General features: G+C 33.6%; 1 protein-coding gene across 2 annotated transcripts in view; it reads left to right on the forward strand.

The window, feature by feature from the left end:
- Positions 1-25064, forward strand: part of LOC150107018 (TAF5-like RNA polymerase II p300/CBP-associated factor-associated factor 65 kDa subunit 5L) — a 68347-nt gene that overhangs the window by 21655 nt on the left and 21628 nt on the right. For both annotated transcript variants that reach the window (XR_016548341.1, XM_090392892.1), the window contains exons 7-13: positions 139-361; positions 6936-7133; positions 12984-13081; positions 15173-15254; positions 20315-20426; positions 22276-22444; positions 22824-23070. Coding sequence is in view for 1 of the 2 variants with exons in the window: in XM_090392892.1 (XP_090249018.1) it covers positions 139-361; positions 6936-7133; positions 12984-13081; positions 15173-15254; positions 20315-20426; positions 22276-22444; positions 22824-23070 (1129 nt within the window). In the remaining variant the exon portion in view is untranslated. The remainder of the gene's footprint in view (positions 1-138; positions 362-6935; positions 7134-12983; positions 13082-15172; positions 15255-20314; positions 20427-22275; positions 22445-22823; positions 23071-25064) is intronic.

The following is a 25064-nucleotide window of genomic DNA, read 5'->3' on the forward strand; positions in this document are numbered from 1 at the left end:
CAAACATCGCAGTATTATTAAATATATTTCAGAATTTTGCATGCATTGATTTATTTTTTGCAATAGTTATTATTAACAGATTATGTTTGTCTGAATATTTTATGAATTTATTTAAATGAGAAATTTTGATTTTTTAAGTATACAACTCTGATCATCAAGCAAGACTTCATTTATATGAAGATGACAATAGCACATGTGAGAAGCCATTCCAGAAAGTTCCAGAATGCCATTCAGATAAACAAGAAAAGAGTACTTCCCCAGATGCTGCCTATATACTAAAGCAAGCTATTAAGAAAGTTAGAGATGGACCACCTTGTTTGCCTTCTGTGTGTTTGTATACAATTTCAAATATTCAACAGGGGTAAGCATGTGTATGTATGACTGCATTTTTTATGTGAAAGTTATATATTTTTTATTTATTAAATACTAAGAACATTCAAGATAATCTATACAACTTGCAAATATATTTTCATTTAATTTTGTTTTCTATTCACTTCTTAGGCTAAATGTTAAATTAGGTTAGTTATAGCCAAGTAAGCCTCCTTAAACCTAATTTTTGTTAGAATATGTGATTAATCCTATCTTTTTGGTCTGCTATGTGTGCCAGCATATGGTCTCCAGCTGTTTGGTATTGACTTTTGTAACTCCAGTTGCAAATTATATTATAGAATTGTTTTCTTATATTAGTAAATTTTATATGTAAATAACATGGATAAAATATAAAATATCTAAAGCTGAACTATGTTTACATAAGTTAATGAATTACACTGTATTAAAATATATTCATACTGTTATGATCTTTTTTTTTTTTTTTTTTTGTTGCTCCCACCCATGAAAGGTTATTTGCAAACCTATAGTACATTTTATGCTTAAGGGGTGCTTAAAGGTCGAAGCTCTATAACTGAGAGGACACTTCCACATATCCTTTAAAGGAATGCAGAGAACCGACTAGGGCTTCTGACCTAATGTCAAGTAATAACCAGTCCATGTCCCGAGCAGAAATCCAACAGGTATTTGCCATTATTATTAGCTTTGCTCTTTTCTCCAAATTTTCCCAAAATATTTTTGTATGTCTGACAATCATTTCCTACTCTGCTATTTTGGAAAAAGGAAAAGTTGGGACCTAACAGGGACCAACTTTTCCTTTTTCCAAAATAGGAATAGGAACAAGGAAATAACACTGCGACGCCCCAGCCGGCATGAACTTTTGTCATATTGTACCATTATTTTGTATATTGGTTTAAGCCAATAATAATACAATTTGGTCTAAATCCCAAATTATCCAGGTAGATACCCAATTTGGTCTAAATCCCAAATTGGGTATCTACCTGGATAATTTCAGTATCCAGGTAGATACCCAACAGGGTGCACCACGAGAAGGTGAGGATTGGACACCAGGTCAGAAGCCCTGGTTGGTTCTCCGCATTCCTTTAAAGGCGATGTGGAGATCTCCTCTCAGTTATACAGCTTTGACCCTTAAGCACCCCTAATTTTTTTTTAGGTGTGCAATCATTATACAACTGTTTTATATGCTTACATAGTAAGCATATTAATCAGTTGTCTGTAATATGATTGAATTTAAGGTGTAGTATCACGTCTGCTTTTGTTACAAAATGTTATCTATAAATATATTTTAATTTGGAACATTAGATACGTACGCATTTTGAAAAAATTTGGTGGGCTTTAGTTTGGGAGACCAATTACTGTTCTAGTTTTATTTATGCGGCACATGAAATACTTAACTCAGTGGTTCTTAACCTTTTCGAAGTCACAGAACACTTTTGATTATATGAAAAATTTGGGGAACACCAAAAGCATTAGGGTCATAAAATTATCAATAAAAATATGCATGGATTTGCCATTTTATAAAAATGGAACTTATTTTAATGCGATACTTGAGCTAGAGCCTAATTCGGCTTGGACAAAAATCCAAAATTCCTCAATAACATGTGATATACTACCCTAATTTCTTTATTTATATTAGTAAGTTTATTTATATTAGTAAGCCTGAAATGTGGAAAGGCAGCAGGAGTAGATGATATTCGACCAGAAATGCTGAAGTATGGTGGTATAAAAGTCTTACAGTGGCTGCACTGCATAGTTCAGAAAGCCTGGACAGAGGGACGAATTCCCGATGATTGGAGTAGAGCTCTCTATAGTACCCATATATAAAAAGGGAAATAAAACTGAATGCGAGAATTACAGAGGTATTTCCCTACTGAGTGTTCCTAGCAAGATCTATGCAAGTATACTCGAGAAACGGTTGAGAAGAATTGTGGAAGAAAAGCTTGGTGAAGAACTGGATTCAGGCCAAATAGAAGCTGTCAGGATCGGATCTTCACTTTACGACAAATAGTCGAGAAAGCATGAGAATATGGCAAAGATCTGTATTTAAGTTTTGTCGATTTGGAAAAGGCATATGACAAGGTGCCAAGAGAGAAGCTATTCAATACGCTGCAGTTATATGGTGTCAATGGGGCATTATATCAAGCAATACTTAGTCTTTATTTGAGTTGTAAGTCAGCAGTTAGAATTGAAGGAAGTACAGGAAGATGGTTTAATGTTAAATCTGGTGTGAGACAAGGATGTACATTATACCCTCTGTTATTCATTATCTATATGGATCACATTATGAAGAAATGTGGTATTAAACCTGATATCAAAATTGGAGGTGTTAATGTCAGCTCTTTGCTTTATGCGGATGATGTTATACTTCTAAATAAATCCACTACAAGTCTGCAAGATTCTCTGACTAAATTGAATAGCTGTTGTAATAGATATGGTATGACGGTCAGCAATAAAAAGACAAAGACAATGAAAATAGGCAGAATCATTGAAAATGTCAACTGTGTTGTGAATGGAGAACCTGTGGAACAAGTAAAACATTTCAGCTACTTAGGCATGATTTTTACTGAAGATGGTAAATTAAATATAGAAATAGACAACAGAATCAGCAAAGCTGGTATGGTGGGAAGTCAATTGAATAAATTCATATGGAATAAGAAAGAAATTTGTCGGAACACTAAATTAGCTGTATACAAGACAGTGTTCAAACCAGTTTTAACTTATGGATCTGAGAGCTGGGTCAGAAGTAAAACACTTGACCAAAGACTAGAAACCGCAGATATGAGAGTCCTGAGAAAGATTAGAGGCGTGAACAGATGGCATCAATGGCAATATCATATTAAAAATGAGGATATTAGGAAAGAACTTGACATTGTCAGCATCCAGGAATGCGTTAGCAGAGCTAATCTCAGGTGGTATGGTCACTTAAATAGAATGGGAGAGGAAAGATTAGCTAAACAAGTGTTCTCTGCCAGGTTGGCAGGAAAACGACCCAGAGGAAGACCAAGATATAGGTGGATTGATACGGTGCAAAGTGCCTTAGACGATAGAAATATAAGATCTGATAATGTTGGAGTCTTGACAAGTAACAGACTGATTTGGAGGAAAATTGTAGATAGGAAGTTAGTAATGATGTAATTTTTTCATGTAGTACTGTCATATCCTGTATACCCCTTGAGGGTGCATGGCAGGAATTTGATAATGATGATGATGATATTAGTGTGTTCTTCACACTTTTTAGTTTTTATATTGGTTACTATTGAGATACCAAGCTTGCAAAAATATGATGCTGAAAACTGTAACAAAATTTTCCATGCTCTTATGGAGAGAGCTGGGTATTCGGCCTGGACAATAATCCAAATTACCTCAAGAGTTATTTCAGAGAATTTCATTTTTAGAGTACAATCCATTGACAAGGTAACTAATTGTTTTTGTTACAAATATTCACAACTCGATGTACTATCTATGCCAAATGGATTAAGCATCCAGTCATAATTGTGTGTATTTAAAAAAGGGAAGTAACTTGAAGGCCTTTCTTCCAGTATTGTTAAATATTCTGTTATAACAGAAATAATTCCCTCGACATTTTATTATGGAGCAAAGGAAACATATCTACTGTATTTTTTTTCTGATATGCGGTTTTCCCAAAGAGATACTTTTTTCTAAAAAGCTGATGACAGTGGATGTCAAAATATTTTCATTTTTCCCTTGTATACTTCTATTAATGCTATTTAACACGTTGACCGCCGTATGAATCAAATATGATTCACACTACATTTTTTCAGTGCATTGCGTGAATCATATTTGATTCGCATAAAGATTTTTCTTTCAGGCCGTGTAGTTCACTCGTGATTCATATCTAAATGAAATGCTTATGGGTAATGGAAATGTGGGGCCTGGTAAACAGGTTTATATAGTTAGCACGGTAGAATTTCAACTACATGACCTATTATAGGGGTTTTATTTTTACCTGATTTAGGCCAATTTCTAATGTTGAATAAAAGAATAACAATGGTGCTAAATATTTATTTATAATATATGTCATTATAAATGTGTCTTCGAAGACAAGACGTATAGGCTTTTACCTGATCGGATAGATCAATAAAACTTTTGCTTTTGTTATAGTCCATAATAGCTTCAGGCTTTTGTACTTCATTACCATTTCTTTCTGTAAGGGATTTCATTTTGTTTGTGTGCTTTGTTAATAACATAAGCACTTCACGTTTATCGCACCATTTTATTACCATCAACCCCTGTGTCACTTTCTTTACCAATTATTTCATCCTTTTTCAATTTCTTCTGGGTAACATCCTGTGGAATTCCCTTTCGAATTTTTCTCAAAGTTCCTACAAGGTGTGTTTGTCTATTCAAAAGTTTATGCACCAACTCAATACTGGTATAATAATTATCTACAAATATTGTGCGTCCATTGTTAAGTAAATTCTCACAAAGTCCCATAACAATTGAAGTTGGAATACTATTAGTAGTATTGGTCTTTTCTGCGCCGCAATAGTTTTATGCCAAATTTGTGTCGTTTATTCTTGATGTATTTACGAAAGGTAAGACGACCTTGGAAAGGAACTAAAGTTTCATCTACGCAAATATTACTCGAAGGCGTCATTATTTTCTGGAAATTTTTTCTTATATTATTTATGAGAGGTGTAATTTTATAAAGTCTTTCAGAAGTATTTCCACCCTCGTTGTCTGTGAAGTGCCAGTGAGAAGAAGAAGATCAAACCGATTCCTTGACATAACTTGATTTCTGTAGAATAGAGGATGTTATTTGACCAATAACACTCTAATTTTGGCATCTGCACTAAACTGAACCAAATTTGCAAACCCAAAAAATCTTCATTTCATTGGGATTTGTGTTTTTCCACTTTCTTATCCTTGCTTTTGGTAAAATTGTCTTACTGAGTTTTTGAAGAGCATATGTATTAGTTTCTTGTACCATTAGGTCCAGCAGTCCTTCATCAACAAACATAAAAAAGAAGTCTACAGGATGTTTATCGTGTATTTCTTCAATAACATCTTGTTTTATTCCGAAATTATTATCCACAAACTGAAAATGTTTAGATTATCACCTGTAATTTCATTCCATTGTAGGTCGGTTGAATTCACATTTCCTAGTATTTCATCTGAGGAAGAATCATTAGTCAAATGCAGATTTCTTTTAACATCATCATCAATTGTTTGTTCTACAGAATGAGCAGCAGTAAACTGAGATGTACTAGGAGCAAAAACTTCGGTATTACTAGTTGTAGATACTTCTATTCTCTTTCTAGCAATGAGAGAATCAGACTGAAGACACAGAACTAAGATCACTTTTGTTGTAACTTTCCGACAAATATTCGTATGGTTCGTCATCAGATAGAACATTTATCAAGGCTTCTAAATGACGTTCTTTTTCGTAGTCTCCCATATTAGGGCATTTATAACAATATTTATCACTATAACAAATTTATCTGCACTTCACACAAGTTTGACCTTGTGTGAAGTGTGAATCACGTGTGCACTGCTCGGCCCAGTCAGTGAAAAAATTCTTCTCAGGCCACGTGGTGCTCACATGATTCGCACTTAACAAATCTATTTAGCTGCATGAAGTAGATAAAAAAATCATAAAATATGATTATTTTATGTTACTTTCAGCAAATTATAAAATAAAAAGAAGTTGGCCCAGGGATCACAAAATTTTTTTACATTACGGCGGTCAACGTGTTAAGTAATTAAAAATATCGTCTAAATATGCCATTTTAGCACATCAAATATCATTTTGAAGACATTTTACAAAAGCATCTGTACTTTCATATTGAAAAAAGGCCAATCATGCATTCTTGAGTTCTAAAATTCTGAATAGCACTTTACTCCTGGATAACGATCTTATTTCAGTGTGCAAAAGCAAAGATTCGTACTTGGCTTCCATAGATATGCAAAGTTTTTAAAAAAGGCTTGCTTTTAAAGTTGACTTGATGTAATTTACCATATTTACAACTTGGTCTAGTACAGGTTTTAATATTGCTGGTAATGTTTTTGAAACTAGGGATTCTCTGTGCAAAAATCAGTGCGTAGATATAATATTTGGGTTTATTTTCTTTGGAAGGGTAACAAATCATTTAATAGAGCCTACCATTGATGGAGCACGTACAAATTCCTACACACTGCTCCCATGAAAATTAAAATTTTTTTAAATATGACATAATATAGAATCAAAAATGTCCCTCTTGCAAACAGATGACCTAAACAATATTCTATTGGTTTAGAAGCAATGTGCATAGCAGTCTTCAGTTGTTAGGTTCAGAGTAGACAATTACACTCAGAAATGTGTCATGTGACATCTTTCACTGGCAGAACACTTGTAACCAGTTCGCGGAACACAAGTGTTCCGGGGAACACCGGTCAAGAACCACTGACTTAACTAGTCACTTCTCCAAATACAGCTTAGATATTGCTTTAAACTGTTTGATTGTATTGTGAGATGGAGAACAGTGTGCAGATACTATTTATCAGTAAACTCAGTTTGGTTCTTGCAGTATTTGGAGCAAACGCTTTTCATATATTTATTTGCTGTTAAAACTCTTTCATTATTTCAGACCATGTCAAGTAAGTCTTTCTTGTGATAATTCACTTCTTGCTGGTGCCTTTGAGGATTCATCAATTAGACTGTGGCCACTTACACCCAATGTCTTAAATTATGAGCCAAGTACAATTAATATATCTAAGGTACATCTTGCTAGTGATGCTCTTGATGGTGTTGAATCTGAAGGTTTAACACTTCTCCCCTCTAAAGAGTAAGTATTTTGAATTATTGTCTAGATGTGTATTGGTGGGCTATATTAAATCTATTATGTATAGATGTATTAGTGTTTCTATAAGCAAAATAAACAGAACAATTATAGAAACAAATAGAATGTATATAAAATATTAGATAGTATGAAATGCCATGATTTTGTTTAAGATATTGAGATATTAAGATACAGTTTAATGCTACAGGGAAAGTGCTGATCATATATAAAATGTTCCCATGTATATATTGCTAAAAAACATAAAAAAAATAATAATTACTTTACTTTGTTGTAAAGCCATCAATATATTGTCCAAATAATAAGTTTTTGCTATTAGAGTTACTTCTGCAATGTGGCTGACATTTTTAAATCAAACTTCTCATATTTCATCGCATAATGTTTGTACATGTGTGTGTGTGAGTGTGAGAGAGAGAGATTCCCGCCCACAAAAGGTTAGTATACCTATAGTACATTTGTACCATAGGCAGGCTAAAGATTTTTTTTTATTCCATTTTTATCAATTTTGTGTAATTTTTTATTTATTTTATATAGTCCAGAAACCCTGTTCTAGGGACCAAACATGGAACTTTTTCAAGCCACTTCTGGCCTCCAATAAGTGAGGTGGTGGTGATCTCACACCTGACAATGAAATTCTTCTCCCACCTAGATTGTCCTTTAATCAGTCTGCTAGTTAAATATACTTTAACCAAATAAGTAAGATTACAGTTTTGATAGTACTTTATTGCTTTTCATTCTCAGAGGCATGCCATATAAAAAAAAAATTTTTTTTTAAATCCATATACAAAAAAAACTTGTGTGCGATGTTATACATTTAAATAAGTTCAATATTTCAGTTCCAAAAGACTGGCTATTGTTGTGTGCATTATGCTGCTGCTGCTGGCATTTTATTAGCTGACTCAACTCAACAATAACATAGTTGACTATGTTATGGTTGATAGCAATGTTTTCTCACTAGTTCAGGAAACAAGTATATAGAGGATTTGAAACTCAAGTGATCACCATTTAGTTTTTAGCAGGATAAAACTAAATTTCTTATTGAAAAGAAGAATGTGTAAGAAAGTTTCAAAATGAACAAAAGTTAAGCATCTTTCACAAGTGAATTGTAGACTCAAATACCAAAAATTCAAGAAAAAATGAGTTTCAAAACAAAAACCAAACCTTGGAAATTCACCTGCAAACCCTAAAGAAAGCATTGCTTGATTCATCTAGAGCAGTGTTTCTCAAAGTGTGGTACATGTACCCCCAGGGGTGCACAAAAGGTCTTCAGGAGGTATGTGGCAATTTTCGGCTATGCATCATTAACGCATAGAATCATTATATTTCTCAACAAATAGCGCAGTTAAGAGACAACTGAGATTAAAACGGCACTAACTAATGGATCACATCTCCTCTCCAACAGAAACTGCTGTATAGACTCAAGCAAAACCTTATGTTGCCAGTGCAACATATGATTTTGCTTGACACCACTCTGTCATGAACGTGTTAAAACTAAGAAATGTATACCTATATAGTGAATGTGTTTCAGATATTATTGAATTCGGTTGAAGAGAATTAGCATTTCAACTCAAACTCCATATCTGCTTACATATAAATTCAAATAAAATAGACATTTACAATGAAATATACTTCGTTTATTTATTATTTGATAAAGGAGTAGTTGGTAATAATGAAAATTTAAGAAGGGGTATGCGGATATCTGAAGTTTGAGAAACACTGATCTAGAGAGAGAGAGATGCATTGAAGTTGTCTGCAAGGATAAAAAAATTGGAGTCCATTGTGGATTCAGGAAGTTAAAAAGGCAGCCAAAAAAAAAAGAAGAAAGGATATTGAAAGTTCCTGGTAAGTAAATTATCTTGTACACTTTGAGAATAGAGAAAAATCTGAGAAAGTGAACTACTCTATAAAACTAGTTAAAAAGAAGACATGGGAAGACTTGGTAAGAACATGAAAAATAAATATCAGAAAGGTGGCAAAATATTCTCGAGGTTTTGAAAAAATCTTAGAAATGGAAGAAAGAGTACTGTAAAATATAATAAAGGTGACATGAAAAATGAAGATGAAAAGATTAGAAATGTCTGGAGTGTTCACTTAGGAAACAAGCAGTGACAGCAAAATGGTAGAAAGCACTCAATAGGAATGCAATCAGGAGTATCTATCAATAAAGCAGAAAAAGCTATCAAAACCCTCAAATATTGAAAGGTAGCTGAATGCTCAAATATGTAGATATAAAAGCATCATTCACAAAGGCCTAGTCAGAGGGACAAATTCCAGATGATTGAGTAGAGCTCTAATAGTACCAATCTATAAAAAAGGAAAATAAAACAATGTAGACTTACAGAGGAATTTCTGTTTTATTGTTCTTCCTGGTAAGATTTATGCAAGTATGCTTAAGAAAAGCTAAGAAATTGTGAAAAAAGAAGCTTGGAGAAGAACAAGCTGAGTTCTTCCCAAACAAATGTTGTCAGGATCAGATTTTTGCTTGAAGATCAGCAGTGGAGAAATCGTGAACATAGCAAGGATCTGTATTCAAGTTTTGCAATACATAGTCTGTATTGAGTTGTAAATCAGCAGTTAGAATTGAAGGAGGTACAGAATGTGGTTTTGATGTTAAATTAGGTGTGAGACAATATGCATCATATTACTTTAAACCTGATGTTAAAAGTGGAAATGTTAATCTCAGCTCTTTTACTTTATGTAGATGATGTTATTCTTTTTTAAATAAATCCAGGATTCTTTAAACTAAATAACTGCTGTAATAAATTTAGTATAAAAATTCAGTAATAAAAATACAAAGACAGTGAAAATAGAATCATCGAAACTGTCAACTGCATCCCGACTGGGGAACCTATGAAACAAGTAAAACATTTCTGGTATTTGAGCACAATTTTTAGTGATGATGGCAAATTAAATTTGGACATAGACAACAGAATTAGCAAAGGGGGTATGGTAAGAAGTCAAACGAATAAATTTATATGGAATAAGAAAGAAATTAGTCAAAACGCAAAACTCTCTGTACATAGGACAGGACTCAAATCAATTTTAACTTATGGATCTGAGAGCTGGATTAGAAATACTTGATCAGACTGGGGACTACAGATATGAAATTTCTGAGAAAGATTAGGGGAGTGAACAGATGGCATCAGTGGCAGTATCATATTGAAAATGAGGGTATTAGGGGAAAACTTGACATTGTTTGCATTCAGAACATGTGAACTGTGCTCATCTCAGGTGATGTGGTCACTTAAACAGAGGAAAGGTTAGCAAAACAATGTTTTATGCTAGGATGGCAGGAAAAAGATCCTGAGGAAGACCAAGAACTAGGTGGATTGATACAGTAAGAATTTGTTGATAAGAAGTTAGTAATGGTGTAACTTTTTTCATGTAGTACTATCATAATATCCTGTTCACTTGCTGAAGGTACATGTCAGGAATTGGATGATGATGAGAAATCAGCTCAACATACCTAACTAGAGGATATAAAATGTTCAAACCGATTTGAATTTATAGATCTGAGAGTTAGTTAGAAAAAAAAAAAAAAACTTGAACAGTGATTGAAGACTACAATATGAAAATTGGGATGGTCTTTAAATAACAGTTGTGGCTGAGTATATTGAAAATGAAAATATTTTGAAGGGAGAAATTTGACATATTTAGAAGATATTTAGGAAATGCCATTTAAGAAAAGAAGAAAGATTAACAAGAAAACATTTGGGAAGGGGAGAAAAAAAAACAGAGGAAGACTGATGACAAGGACGCTGTAATTCTTAGGCATGCATCTTATATAACTAAGGCTTCAAGATGTTCAAGTAATATTACCAAATGTGTTCAGAGCAAAGTTTGTGAGGGAAAAAACAGAGCATTTGGAGAAGGGAATCCAATTCTATGATCAGCACTAACTCAGTACTAAAAAAAATGAACAGGTGAACTCTGTTGAGTAATCATTGTGGTGGCCAAACTAAACATTCTTGAATTATGTAAATATATTGTTTCTATAACCATTTGCTGAAGCCAATTTGCATTTCTCTCCAACAGTAAAAAAAAACTTCTGACAGAAGATTCTAATAAGGAAGAAATAGAGAAATTTTTTCCATGTCATTTCAGAGGACAAGTGACATAAAGGAAAAGAGGAGAAGAGGAAGAAAAGCTGGTTCTTCTTGGATAATTAAATAGCAAAGTTTAAAATCATTTGTGGCGTAGAAATATTCGGGAAAATTTGAAGACAAGGAGAAATAAAGGAGCCCCATAGCTCAGTCAGGTTTGATGACCTTTGATTGGAAAGTTCTGGGTAATCCCACCTAGGAAGTAAAGAGGCCTTTATCAGAGCTTTTTCAAGCAAAGGTGAATTAGCCAGTCTCAGATGGAGATGGTAGGATTTTTCATGCTATAAAACTTTCAAACTGGTCAGAAGAACACAAGCAATTGGCAGTCATAATACAGATAGGATTAAACTGCCCTGTCTGAGCATTGAGTAGGTTTTCAAAGAAGCCACGTTACTTGACCATGAGAGGCTATTGAACCTTATACAAAAGAAAAAATTGAGGGAAGAAATTGGAGAATAATAACTTGCATGCTGGCCACTGAATAGAAAACTTATTTTACATGTAGGCATGCAACTGCCAATACTGATAATTTTAAATTCCCTGCGTATAGTTCGGTGAGATATGGATTAGAAACTGTCTTCGTTAAATGCTTCGGTCAATTGCTACATGCATGAATTTCTATTTGGCCATACAAGACTTCTCAGATGATGGTGATCTCATTTCTGACAGACTGCCTTAGGACCACAGTTACACCTCTTAGACTGGGATTTCACCTTTTGAGAAACCAACCAGTCAGCTCTGCTGTTTTTAAAATCGTGGCTTAAGCCAGACAGGCACCACAGTTCACCTCTGAAAGCTGCTTAACTTAATTCATTTTAAAACTTTCTTACACACTCTTCTTTTCAATATGAAATTCAATTTTATCGTGCTCAAAACTAAATAGTGATCACTTCCTATTTCCAATCCTTTGTATATTATTATATCTTGAACGAGTGGGAAAACATTATTATCAACTACAACATAGTCAATGAGAATTCTTATTTCTTGCATCTTCTCTCCATGTGAATTTGTGTAATGTTGGAACATGGTATTAATAATAAATCCATGTCCTGAACAGAAATCCAGCACGCATTTACCATTATTATTATAGCAATGGTAATGGCAAAGAATCAAATATACAAATATACAAAATTTTGAAACAGAGAACTGAACTTGACAGCAAGTGGCAGAATATGAAGCAGTATATTCATTGCTGATATAGTGCATCTTGCTACATCTGATTTTAGCAGTTATTCTGTAAGTGATCTACTATTGAAAATGACTTATGAAATATCATGAAATTTAAAATATTTTATATATTTTGAATTAGCAATTTGTCTGTTGGATTCATATTAAAATATTTCACATCTTATAAATCTTAGTTTTCTGAGTATTCATTATGCAGAAATTAGGCTATTTAGTAAACAATTTCTACCTTCTGTTAATGTTACTTTATTTGTTAACTTGGAATTAGTGTTAATAGCTGTTGCTGTTTGAAATGAATCCTTTTGAAGAGCATCCACTTTACACATTTGTTTTAATTAATTCTTCATACGGCTTTATTTTATAACAATTATAGTACTTATACAATATTCACATGTTAGTTGACTACATGATTGATTCCCAAAACATTTAAATTGCACCATGGTGCAATTTAAAAATTCATCTGTTAAGATTCTTATGTTCACAAATAAGAGTATGTTATGTATTTTAAATACTTTTTTTCAATGGTAATACTGTGCTTAATTCTTTTAAGGTTTGTGGTGATTATGAGAGGACATGGAGGACCAGTGTATGGATTGAGCTTTGTTCCACAGACTGATTTGTTGTTTTCTTGCTCTGAAGATACCACTGGTAAACATCTCTTATATTAGGTTACTTATTAATACTTTTAAATTATTTTTTTAAAGACCGCAGGTTATTGGCATTAGTGAAACATGGCTGACAGAAGATGACACAGCTAGTGGGATTGAATGTGAGGGGTATGGTGTGTTCAGGAGTGACAGGGAGAATAAAATGGGGGGAGGAATGTTATTGATGATAGCTGATGAGCTACAGCCAAGAAGAATAGAAGTGGAACTGCAGGATAGAGAAAAGAGCACATTTGAGGCTATTTGGTGCGAGATTGAAACTAGCAGAATTAAATATACAGTTGGATGCTGCTATAGACCAAGTGATGGAATAAATGGTGGAGGTAGTATGCATAAGCAAATAGAAGAAATGAGTGGAAGGAGGGTAATTATTATGGGAGATTTCAACTATGGTAACATTGATTGGAAGGAGGAGAGGACCCATGGGAGGAAGGAATTGGATTTTATATGGTTATTAAGGGATAACTATCTTCGACAGCATATAATGGAAAATATTAGGGGTCAGAGAGTGCTTGACCTGGTAATTGCATCTCAGAATTTTACTGTAATGAATATGACCATGTTGCCACCAATTGGTGAGAGTGATCATAGGGTCTTGACTTGGGAGGTACCTAGAGTCTGAATAATAAATCAAGTAGGGGTTAAATGGATGAATAACACCATTAAGCTTGAGCTGCAAAAAAAGAAACAACTATGGAGGGAATTTAAGGAGAAAGGTGACCGACAGGCACATGAACGGTATAAAGCGCAGGCCAGAAGGGTAACGAGTGTGGTAAGAAAAGCAAAAAACGATTATGAAAGAACATTGGCCATGCAGGCTAAAGAGAATCCTAAACAGTTTTTTCGATATGTTGCAAGTAAAAGAAAAAATATATATGGCAGAATGATTTTAAAGAATGCCGATGGTAGGGAGGTGACCGAATCAGTTGATATAGTTGAATTACTAAGCGAGCACTTTGCAAGAATATATCTTCAGGTGGTGACATTGCAGAAATGAATGAACCAATAGATTATATGGGAATTTTAGTGAATGAAGTGGAGGTGAGTAGTCTATTACAGAACCTCAATGTCAATACATCTGTGGGATTGGATGGTATACCAGCTCATGTCGTACGTGAAGCGGCTAAAGAATTGTCAGTACCCTTGACCATTTTGTTTTTGAGTCTCAGGTCTGGGTTAGTCCCGAGGGGGTGGAAAGAGGGGAAAATAGTTCCACTGCATAAAGGAGGTTCCAAGACTCCTGTTGTAAATTACCGACCGATTAGCATATCAGGAATCTTTGTCAAGGTCTTGGAGAAATTAGTCAGAGAAGAATACAGGATTGGATAGATGAAAATTGGATACTGTATGGGGGACAACATGGTTTTGTGAAGGGTAGATCATGCCTCAGTAACTTGCTCACGTTTTATAACACAGTGACGGCTGAACTGGATAAGGGTAATTGGTTTACAGTGATTCTACTGGACCTTGCCAAGGCCTTTGACAGGATACCACATGGAACTCTAATCAGTAAACTGGAGCAGATGGGGATGGATATAGGGTTGGTGACATGGGTGGGAGGGACCCCTTTTGAGTCTTCGAAATTCAAGGAGAACCGGCCTATCAGTCTGGAACTCGGGGAGTTGGGTGCCGTAGGTGTCAAATTTTAGATAATACTAGGGGGGGGGGGGCTACCTCCCAGTATTATATTAAAAAAATATAAAATTTCTTTATTTCTTGTCTGATTGCATCCTGTAATTCACATTGTTGAAATAATTCTCAAATTCCATCAAAATTGCAATTACTTTAAAATGTTTTGATATCTAATGTAAATTTGCTGTGGGAAAAATTTGAAACATTCTCAAATAATATAATTATCACTGATTGTATTTTCTATGTTGATACATATATATCCACTGTTGAACATATAACTTGCAATCTAAGTGAGATCGTTTATGTAATGGAGACTTAAGTTATTTTTAAATCTTTCTTGTCCATTGTTATTATATATAAATTTTTATTTTGCTAAAGTATATTAAATGCTAATCCCTTGATGGCCTTAACTATAGATATAAAATTTTCCTCTTTGTTACAGTTAGAGCATGGAATTTAAAGAGCCGCACCAATGTTGCATTATATCGAGGACATGGATATCCAGTTTGGGACATAGATGCTAGGTATTATACCAAATCATTATTAACTATCAGTTCATATATGTTAACCTTGAAAATGTGGAAAGTTTATTGCTCAATTTCATTTTGATTTCTCCCTCATACTCAAAGAATGAAAGCAATCAGATTTCACATTAGTATATTCCATGAAGTTTCTTTTACAGTCCCATTTTATTTGATTTTTTTAATAATGCTAGATGACTGACATATATAATTTCTGTTTAGTCTTTTCCTTAGATAGGTTAGTGTTGTATAATAGATCCACAACGTTTCTGAAATGTCCTATCTTAAATTATTGTCCTCACTGAACAATGGTTTTCTAATGAGCCTGCTAAGACTGCCCAAAATTTTTTCTATCTTATAAATTTTAAGGTTCATCAGTGTTGCTTGATGCCAAAATGACCTGGAGTAGATAAGTTGACTTTGAATCAATTATTTGTCTAGTATGGATTCTTAGACATGGATTATCATGCACATTGTTGTTTCAAGGAGAGGAAAAAAATCTACTGATAATAATTACCTGACTAACTTTATTTAGTTTTTAAAGTAGTAAACTAATATTTTTAGCCATCTTCATGGACATAAAGATTTACTATACCTATGCATGCAGGCACACCAATAGGATAGCATATGCAGGTAAAAATGGCTCAGTTCTAAATACTTAGCTAGTGCTCTCTATGGGTACAGAGATGAGATCTTTGTTTGTTCTGCTGAAGTTCTCAAGATGGTATCTCCCAGGTTTTGGGTAAGATGAGGATTCCAGTAACACCTGGTATGTGCTTACTTTTGTATGTAATAGAGATTTTTTCCCTCATTGAATCTAGCTGGAAAAACAGCTATCAACTGACTGAATCAACATAGAAACTATATCCATTACACTACAGCCATTGACATGAATCACCAGATCCAATAGGGGCAGGGGAACCTCATTATACAGAAATAGGTACAAATCTGAGAGACTTCCTGGAATCCACCATGTCACTACATCATTCTCTGAATTTAAAAAAATTATGGCTGCTTCACCTTTATCCAAAATCTGAAAGTCATCAACTTGAAATGAGCAAGTTCCTATCTACTGCACCTACAGAGCCATCTGGGATTTTTATTTATTATTATTTTTTTTTTTAAACAGTGTTTGCTTACCTTCCTGCTGGTCTGCCTACATGCATGAATAGTGTATATCTATATGCCCATGAAGATATTGGCCTCATAATTTAATAATTAATTATTATAGAATTGCATGTGTGCCACAGTAAAAAAATTGATTTTATTATACGGATATTTCAGCTTACGTGTCATAAGATATCATCAGCATGGACAGACAAGAATGCAAACTGTTGGGTTAAAATTAAATTGAATAATTTTGGGTTTAAAAACCTTGCGTATACATTTATTTAATACAGTTAAAGATGACAATTTCCCACACTATAGGAATGATGAGGCAATCATTGCGACTGAAGTTAAGTCAATGAAGTAGAGCTTCAGCACTTTCCTTGTATAAATGTTCATGTTTTTACATGGATTTTGGCATTTTCCCATTGGATCCTGTGGCTGGTGCTTTCGATCCCATGTTATTCTAAACCAGATTTGTGAGGTTAGATGAGACTGGATGTGGTGTTCGTTTTCGGAGATGTGTTTGTTGACAGATCTTCCTTTGTCCATAATAAGTCAAGTTACAAAACCTAAAAACTCAGGCGAGTATAAATTAAAATGCTGTTTGAAAATGCTAACATTTGGAGATTAAATCAATTCATGTGATAATTTTTTACAAGAAAGACAGATCATTGAGGAAACAAGAGAAATTACATGGACAGTATGATAGACGCACAGAAAACTTCAATATTATACCACATTGGAGACTATAAAGTAACAAGGAAAATATGCTCAGAAAAAAGAAAGCAAAAGAATACTGTAAGGAAAGGGTTGAAAATGTAGAAAATGATATAACTGACATAATAAGAAGTGTAATAATGGAGAAACTTTGTATGAGTATGATTTAAATATTGTACTAGAATCGATATCAAATAAATAATGAAAGTTATAGAGAAGGTAAAGTGGAAAAGCATGTGGCAATGATAATATAGTGACAGAAATGTTTTAGACAGCTAAAGAAATTGCTGGTGATAAATTGCAAGTGATCTTTGTGTTAAGGCATAAGCAAATTGGTTTTAGACTAGGTGGAAGTACTGTACATCAGATGTTACTTTAAGATATATAACTGAACAAGTATAGAATTTAGAACCCTCCTTATACTTAAATTTTACAGATTTTGCTAAAACTTCTGATGGTATTGATAGAGAAACATTATGGATAATTATTAGAGCCCATGGGATTGAAAAATATGTGAGAATAATAATAAAAAGTATAAAGTAGAAATTGTGTACTACACAGCAAACATCATGATGGTTTGAGATAAGAATTATCATGAGAGAGAATGGTGTAATGTCTGGACCACTTTATAACATAGTCACTGACTGGATTAGGGAAAAGGTTATAAATTAGAGAGAAATAAAATGAAATTTTGCAATACAGCTGAATGATCTAGATCCGGGTTTCCCAAACTGTGTTCTGCGGAACACTGGTGTTCCGCATGGTGAATAAGTGTTCCACCAGAAGTTCTCCTGGAATTTGTCATTTTAGTTTTCTAAGCATTTTTCATGAATAAATATTTTATAGTGGAAATATTCTGAGGAGAATAATATTCGTGAATATGTCGAAAAGCTCAGACCCAGAACACCTAATAACATCTGTGTAGCATATGTTAGTGACCAAGCTGTATATTTTTAAACGTGGAAGTATCCATGAATTATTGTTAATTTTCACACATCGAAACTTTTCAACATTTAGGAAAGAGAATATCTTTGTTTATGACCGGTAATAAAAATTGCCTGCAAGCCGATTACAACAATGGGTGGTGTATCCTCTGTTCTCAAAACTGAAAGAAATAACATCTGTGTTGCAAATGTTAGTGACCAATCAGCAAGGAAGTATAATGAAAATTTTTCCACTAAAATTGAAGATCAAGGTAGTCTGTATCCGGTTCTCAAATCTAGTAATACTGAATACTTTCTTCTCAAGTTTGTATTGTAGGGTGAAAGTTTTGAAACCGTAGTGCCGTGATTTTTTAAAAGTAATGGGCCTGCAGATTTAAATTTTAATATGAATAAGAGACAAGGGACTTTGTTTAATTTTGGTATTAAGAAATCTCTTATTGAAGGTGTTTGTGATGCAACAGATAGCAAGTCATCCACCACCAGCCTACAAAGCGATCTCCAGGATGTACAAAAGGAGGGGAAAACTACCAGCACACAGGAGAAAAAGTCTGCATTCACTCATTAAGTACTTATAATAATGTTATAAATTTTTGGTGATCAGAATGGGATATGTCAATGAAAATCAACACAAATTAATTTAATGATGTTTAATTAATTAATAATTAATGATCAATTATTAATTAATAATAAAAAATCAGCTAAATTAACAATTCATTATTAATACATTACTAAATAACCAAGGTGTTCCATGAAAATTTCAGGATTTGTGAAGTGTTCCATCATCGGAAAAGTTTGGGAAATGCTGATCTGGATTATGCAAATGGCAGTTTTAATATCATCAAACATACAAGCAAAATCAGAAACATTGTATGTTGTTGTTTTTTTTTTCATCTGATCTGCACACATTAAAAGCTACAAGATCTACAGCACATTAGTGCCATATGCGGACAAGAGGAAAAGAAGAAAGGAGGAATCAATTCACATTTTGTTTGAGCAGCTGAATGTTGTATTCTTTGGAGAAGATCTGCTCCATAAAACAGAAGTAGACAGAATGAAAGAGGAGACAGTGAAGTTGGTTCAGTGAGTTTCAAGATGGACTGTAAAAGGGTGTTGGTTAGCAGTGGCTTTTGTTCTGACAGTTTTGGAGGAATAATAGTGGCCAAGTTAGCAGAATAGATGCCAGTTTAATGTGGCAAAGTGTAAAGTTATGCATTTTTGAGTGAAAAGATTACCAGCTGTATACCATATTGATGTGACTGTGTTCCAGGAACACTCCCAAATCCCTGATGAAGCCAGGGATTTGGGGGTGTTAATGTGTAGGGAGTTGAAATTTAGAGGGCATATTGCAAAAGTGTAAGACAGTGGCAGAACTGTTTAATGCTCTATATGTGGGTTATAGAAGCTGGTTGATCGGTGGATAACGAGTGGAGGGTATGATAGAGGCATATAATTGCTTAGTGGAGTTATAGGATAGATGTGGATGAAATATTTCAGTACATGAATAATGTGAGGAAAACTAGAGGCCATCCATGGAAATTGAGTAATAGTGTTGGTTAGCAAGGAAGTTAGGACTAGATTTTTTGTTTGGAGAGTGGTGAATGAGTGGAATGGATTGCCAGAGTCAGTTGTGTGTATATGCTTTGTCATTGAATGATTTCAAGGCAAAATATCAAATATTGTACTGGTATTGATAATTATTGATTAATGTTTTTTTAAATGTTTGCAGACCTTATCACCTCCAGCGAGTAGAACACTTTAGAATTCAGTTGACATGTTCAACTCAAATGATTACTCAAGTAATAAATTAAATTAATAAACACTGTGATAACTTTATTTTAATAGTTCACGCCTCTTCGATATGAATTTAAGAGTTCAAATACACTTTGTTTTAATGTGAAAATTTCTGAACTGCAGAATATATAGTTCACACTAGCTTGATGAAGAATTTACAAGGGCTACATTGAAAAGCATATGTGCTGCCTAGTTTCCAGCTTTTTTTTGTTTTGTTTTGTTTTGCAATTAGAGAATCAGTTTCCAATAATTGTTTGGAACATTAAATTTCCTATACACATCAGATACTTAAAGTCCAAATTTACGTCATTTGTTTTTTAGATGTAAAAAAAATTATTTTGCTGGTGGATATAGTACTGTATTATTTAAATGTTAGAAAAATGTGAATAAATTTAAATCTCTCCTTCTGCTATACGTGTGTTGAGCAAATATAAATTAATTTAAATTCATAAAGTTAATGTTTTGAAGTGCTACATTTCACAATCAAGACTTTTTTTTAAGCCCATTAGGGACATATTTTGCTACAGCATCTATGGATCATAGTGCTCGTTTGTGGACTATAGACAGAACCTATCCACTCAGGATTTTTGCAGGTCATAATAGAGATGTTGATGTAAGTTTTATTTCCCATAAAACTTTCATTTTTATATTTTATAAATTTTATTGATTCAGGTATCCAATTATATACTATGCATCAAAGGATGCTTTATTTAAAGTGGGAACATAAAACATTTGCATTCCATCTCTAATAAATATCATTGGAAAAGAATTCTGGAAAACAGTCTCCTTTCTCTAAAGCACCAAACTATATTTTACTATTTATATTTTATATAAATAAAATATAAATAGTTTACTGGAAGTTTAAGTGATTTGAAAAAGGTATACATTTTATTTTTAGAACAGAGTTTGATTATCTTGATCCTTACACCACCTGCAGCAAAAAATATGCTATAGGTTATTAGTCTTTGCTGTTGGGATATTAATTTCAGCATCTTCTTTGTATAAAGCTTGCTTAATTCATCAATAATAAGAAAATTCATGGCAGTTGAACTACCAGTTTAATAATTGTTCAATTACTTGCTTGTCAGATGTCAAGATTTAAAAGAATTGGAAATTACCCAGTTTTAAATATGAAAAATCAGAATGTTTTTGTTAAATTTGGTTTAGTTGAAATTATGGCTGAACTAAGGACATATTATGTGTTACTTGTGTATTTCCCTTGGCCAGTTTTCCTGGTCTTTCTTATAAAAGTTCTTTACATCCTAGATTTGAACCATCTAGGATGCAAAGTTTACATCTGCTAGCTGCTTAATTTTTTTTTTTTTTTTTTTTTAACTTTCATACATGTATTTATTTTTGAGAGCATGTATATTTTCTCCACATGAATGTATGCACATTTTTATGTTGAAATATGGTGCTAGTAATCGACTATCCCTGTCCTGAACAGAAATTTAGCAGGTACATTTCATTATTATTCTTTTTAAACAAATTTTTCCAAAACATTTCTATACATTTGGGATGCTTTTTTCTGTGTTTTCTATGTAAACTTATCTCTGACTCAAAAAATTCCTTACTAAGAATAGAATCTTCACTAAGACTATATGCACATATATGTTTTATTGTGCAATTTTCCATTTTGAAATTTACTCCCATTGAAGAAGTTTGTATTTTGTGTGGAACACCATCTACACCTACTTCCTTTGCCTTTGTTCTGTTGCCAGAATAAATTGTTTTATTATTTAAAAAGGATATCATGATTTTAGTCATCTTTGTTTCAGTACTGACAATTATTTTCACATAGTATTTCTTAATACCCCAGCTAGCTTCACTTCTTTTCCACTGATGCTTCTTACATTGATGGTGCCTATCTTCAGGTTTTGTTAAAATTGTTTCACTTTTCGGTAGCTGACTTTTTACCTGGTTAGTAGGCCTTGTATAACTCTGTACTCCTCCCCTTTGCCAACATGACAGCAGCATGGCTACGTCCCAAATTTGTTCAGCACTCAAATTAATACCTGTAATGGTAAGCATCATGAGAAGGTAAGGATTGGATATTAAACTGCCCCAGTTAGTTCTCTGCATCTCTTACACATTATGCCTAAGTCTCTCTTTGGAGGCTGTTAAAAATATATCTAGATTTAACCATTAAATTACCTATAAAATAAAATAAAATAATTAAAAAAAAGTAACGATTTTTCTGCACCAAATGTTTTATCTATATCAGTGGCCTCACCAAGATTAGTAAAACACGGGTCACTGCTCAGTGGTCCAATCTATGTAATTAAGAACCATTTAATGTTAGCAGCTCACTAGATTGGGCCACTGAGCAATGGTCTTTAGTATCCTTAGTGGAGGATACTAATCACACCAGTAGCTTACTAAATTTGCTGATTAATTAATATTATTCTGTAGAATAAAACTCACAGGTTGCAATTCTAATTTTTGTCTGTTTTGTTTGGCAGTGTGTAAAGTTCCATCCAAACAGCAATTATGTAGCAACTGGTTCTAATGATCGCACTGTAAGGTTATGGAGTGTACAGACTGGTCGAATGGTTCGTACATTCTCAGGCCACAGAGCTACTATATTCGCCTTGGCATTTTCTCCAAATGGACAGCTTTTAGCATCAGCAGGTATTTTTTATATCAGTTGATTAAACATGAAATTTGTCTAATTCTTTGAAACCATGTGCTAAATGCTTAATTAAATCCTATCAAAGTGCAAATAATATTACTTGAAACTCAGCTTTAATTTTGGTAACTATGAATTATCAAGTAATAATTCATAATATAAGTTCTTTTTTAATGTCACATCTGTTTAAATGAATATTAGCAGATACTTCTCATTAGAGATGTATTTATGATTGGAGAATAAATTTTAAAGCTAATTCTGGATTTCTTTTTTACTGAAAGTATAATTTTTGGAAAAGAACACCATAGTTTATAGAAATGTTTTTACATAATATATTTTTACAGTTCTGAATTTTTAATTAGTTATTTTATTCTAATTTAGGAGAAGATCGGAGAATAAAGATCTGGGATATAGGCTCAGGTTCACAAATAAAGGAACTTAGAGGACACACAGAAACTGTATATACAATGTGTTTTAATGGAGACAATTCGGTGTTAGCTTCTGGAGGCTTAGAACACACTCTACGTTTATGGGATGTAAGGAGAGGTGTAAGTCATAGCACCTCAAATACTGCTAGCAATTCTCAGGCTATAATTTCAGCAGGAGGACCTGCAACCACTACACCACTGTAAGTATATTCAGTATTGTTTCTTCTGGAAGACTTCTTCATCACAGTGTTCTAATGCTTCAATAAAAATATTACAGAAGAATTCCCCCACTCACATTATTTTCATTTCCTTAGGAGTTATTCAGATTTTGACATCTTTGATACCATTGTTCTTTTTGAATATCCCATTGAAGTTTGTGTGTGTGTGTGTAAGCTATATGTTGAAAAAAAAAAAACTAAGTTAATGAAGTTTTTTTTTTTTTTATAAATAAGTTAAAATATGAATATCTAACTTTTTTAACTGCTAAATGAAACAAGCAGTGATGACAGCACAGTGATAAAAAACACTGACCAGGCATGCAGTCAGGAATACATATCCATACTTGAAGTAGAAAAAGCCATCAAAGGCTTGAAATGTGGAAAGGCAGCAGGAGTAGATGATATTCGACCAGAAATGCTGAAGTATGGTGGTATAAGAGTCTTACAGTGGCTGCACTGCATAGTTCAGAAAGCCTGGACGGAGGGACAAATTCCCGATGATTGGAGTAGAGCTCTCATAGTACCCATATATAAAAAGGGAAATAAAACTGAATGTGAGAATTACAGAGGTATTTCCCTACTGAGTGTTCCTGGCAAGATCTATGCAAGTATACTTGAGAAACGGTTGAGAAGAATTGTGGAAGAAAAGCTTGGTGAAGAACAAGCTGGATTCAGGCCAAATAGAGGCTGTCAGGATCAGATCTTCACTTTACGACAAATAGCCGAGAAAGCATGGGAATATAACAAAGATCTGTATTTAAGTTTTGTCGATTTGGAAAAGGCATATGACAAGGTGCCAAGAGAGAAGCTATTCAATACGCTGCAGTTATATGGTGTCAATGGGGCATTATATCAAGCAATACTTAGTCTTTATTTGAGTTGTGAGTCAGCAGTTAGAATTGAAGGAAGTACAGGAAGATGGTTTAATGTTAAATCTGGTGTGAGACAAGGATGTACATTATCCCCTCTGTTATTCATTATCTATATGGATCACATTATGAAGGAAAGTGGTATTAAACATGATATCAGAATTGGAGATGTTAATGTCAGCTCTTTGCTTTATGCGGATGATGTTATACTTCTAAATAAATCCGCTACAAGTCTGCAAGATTCTCTGACTAAATTGAATAGATGTTGTAATAGATATGGTATGAAGGTCAGCAATAAAAAGACAAAGACAATGAAAATAGGCAGAATCATTGAAAATGTCAACTGTGTTGTGAATGGAGAACCTGTGGAACAAGTAAAACATTTCAGCTACTTAGGCACAATTTTTACTGAAGATGGAAAACTAAATATGGAAATAGACAACAGAATCAGCAAAGCTGGTATCGTGGGAAGTCAGTTGAATAAATTCATATGGAATAAGAAAGAAATTAGTCGGAACACTAAATTAGCTGTATACAAGACTGTGTTCAAACCAATTTTAACTTATGGATCTGAGAGCTGGCTCAGAAGTAAAACACTTGACCAAAGACTAGGGACCGCAGATATGAGAAAGATTAGAGGCGTGAACAGATGGCATCAATGGCAACATCATATTAAAAATGAGGATATTAGGAAAGAACTTGACATTGTCAGCATCCAGGAATGCGTTAGCAGAGCTAATCTCAGATGGTATGGTCACTTAAATAGAATGGGAGAGGAAAGATTAGCAAAACAAGTGTTCTCTGCCAGGTTGGCAGGAAAACGACCCAGAGGAAGACCAAGATATAGATGGATTGATACTGTACAAAGTGCCTTAGACGATAGAAATATAAGATCTGATAATGTTGGAGTCTTGACAAGTAACAGACTGATTTGGAGGAAAATTGTAGATAGGAAGTTAGTAACGATGTAATTTTTTTTCATGTAGTACTGTCATATCCTGTACACCCCTTGAGGGTACATGGCAGGAATTTGATGATGATGATGATGATGAACTTTTAGAGTGACTGTACTACATAATTCCGAAGATTTGTGTGTATATTTAGCCT

This window comes from Typopeltis vanoorti, chromosome 5, assembly GCF_054136105.1.
Source record: "Typopeltis vanoorti isolate ZY-2024b chromosome 5, IOZ_Tvanoo_1.0, whole genome shotgun sequence".
Classification (NCBI taxonomy): domain Eukaryota; kingdom Metazoa; phylum Arthropoda; class Arachnida; order Uropygi; family Thelyphonidae; genus Typopeltis; species Typopeltis vanoorti.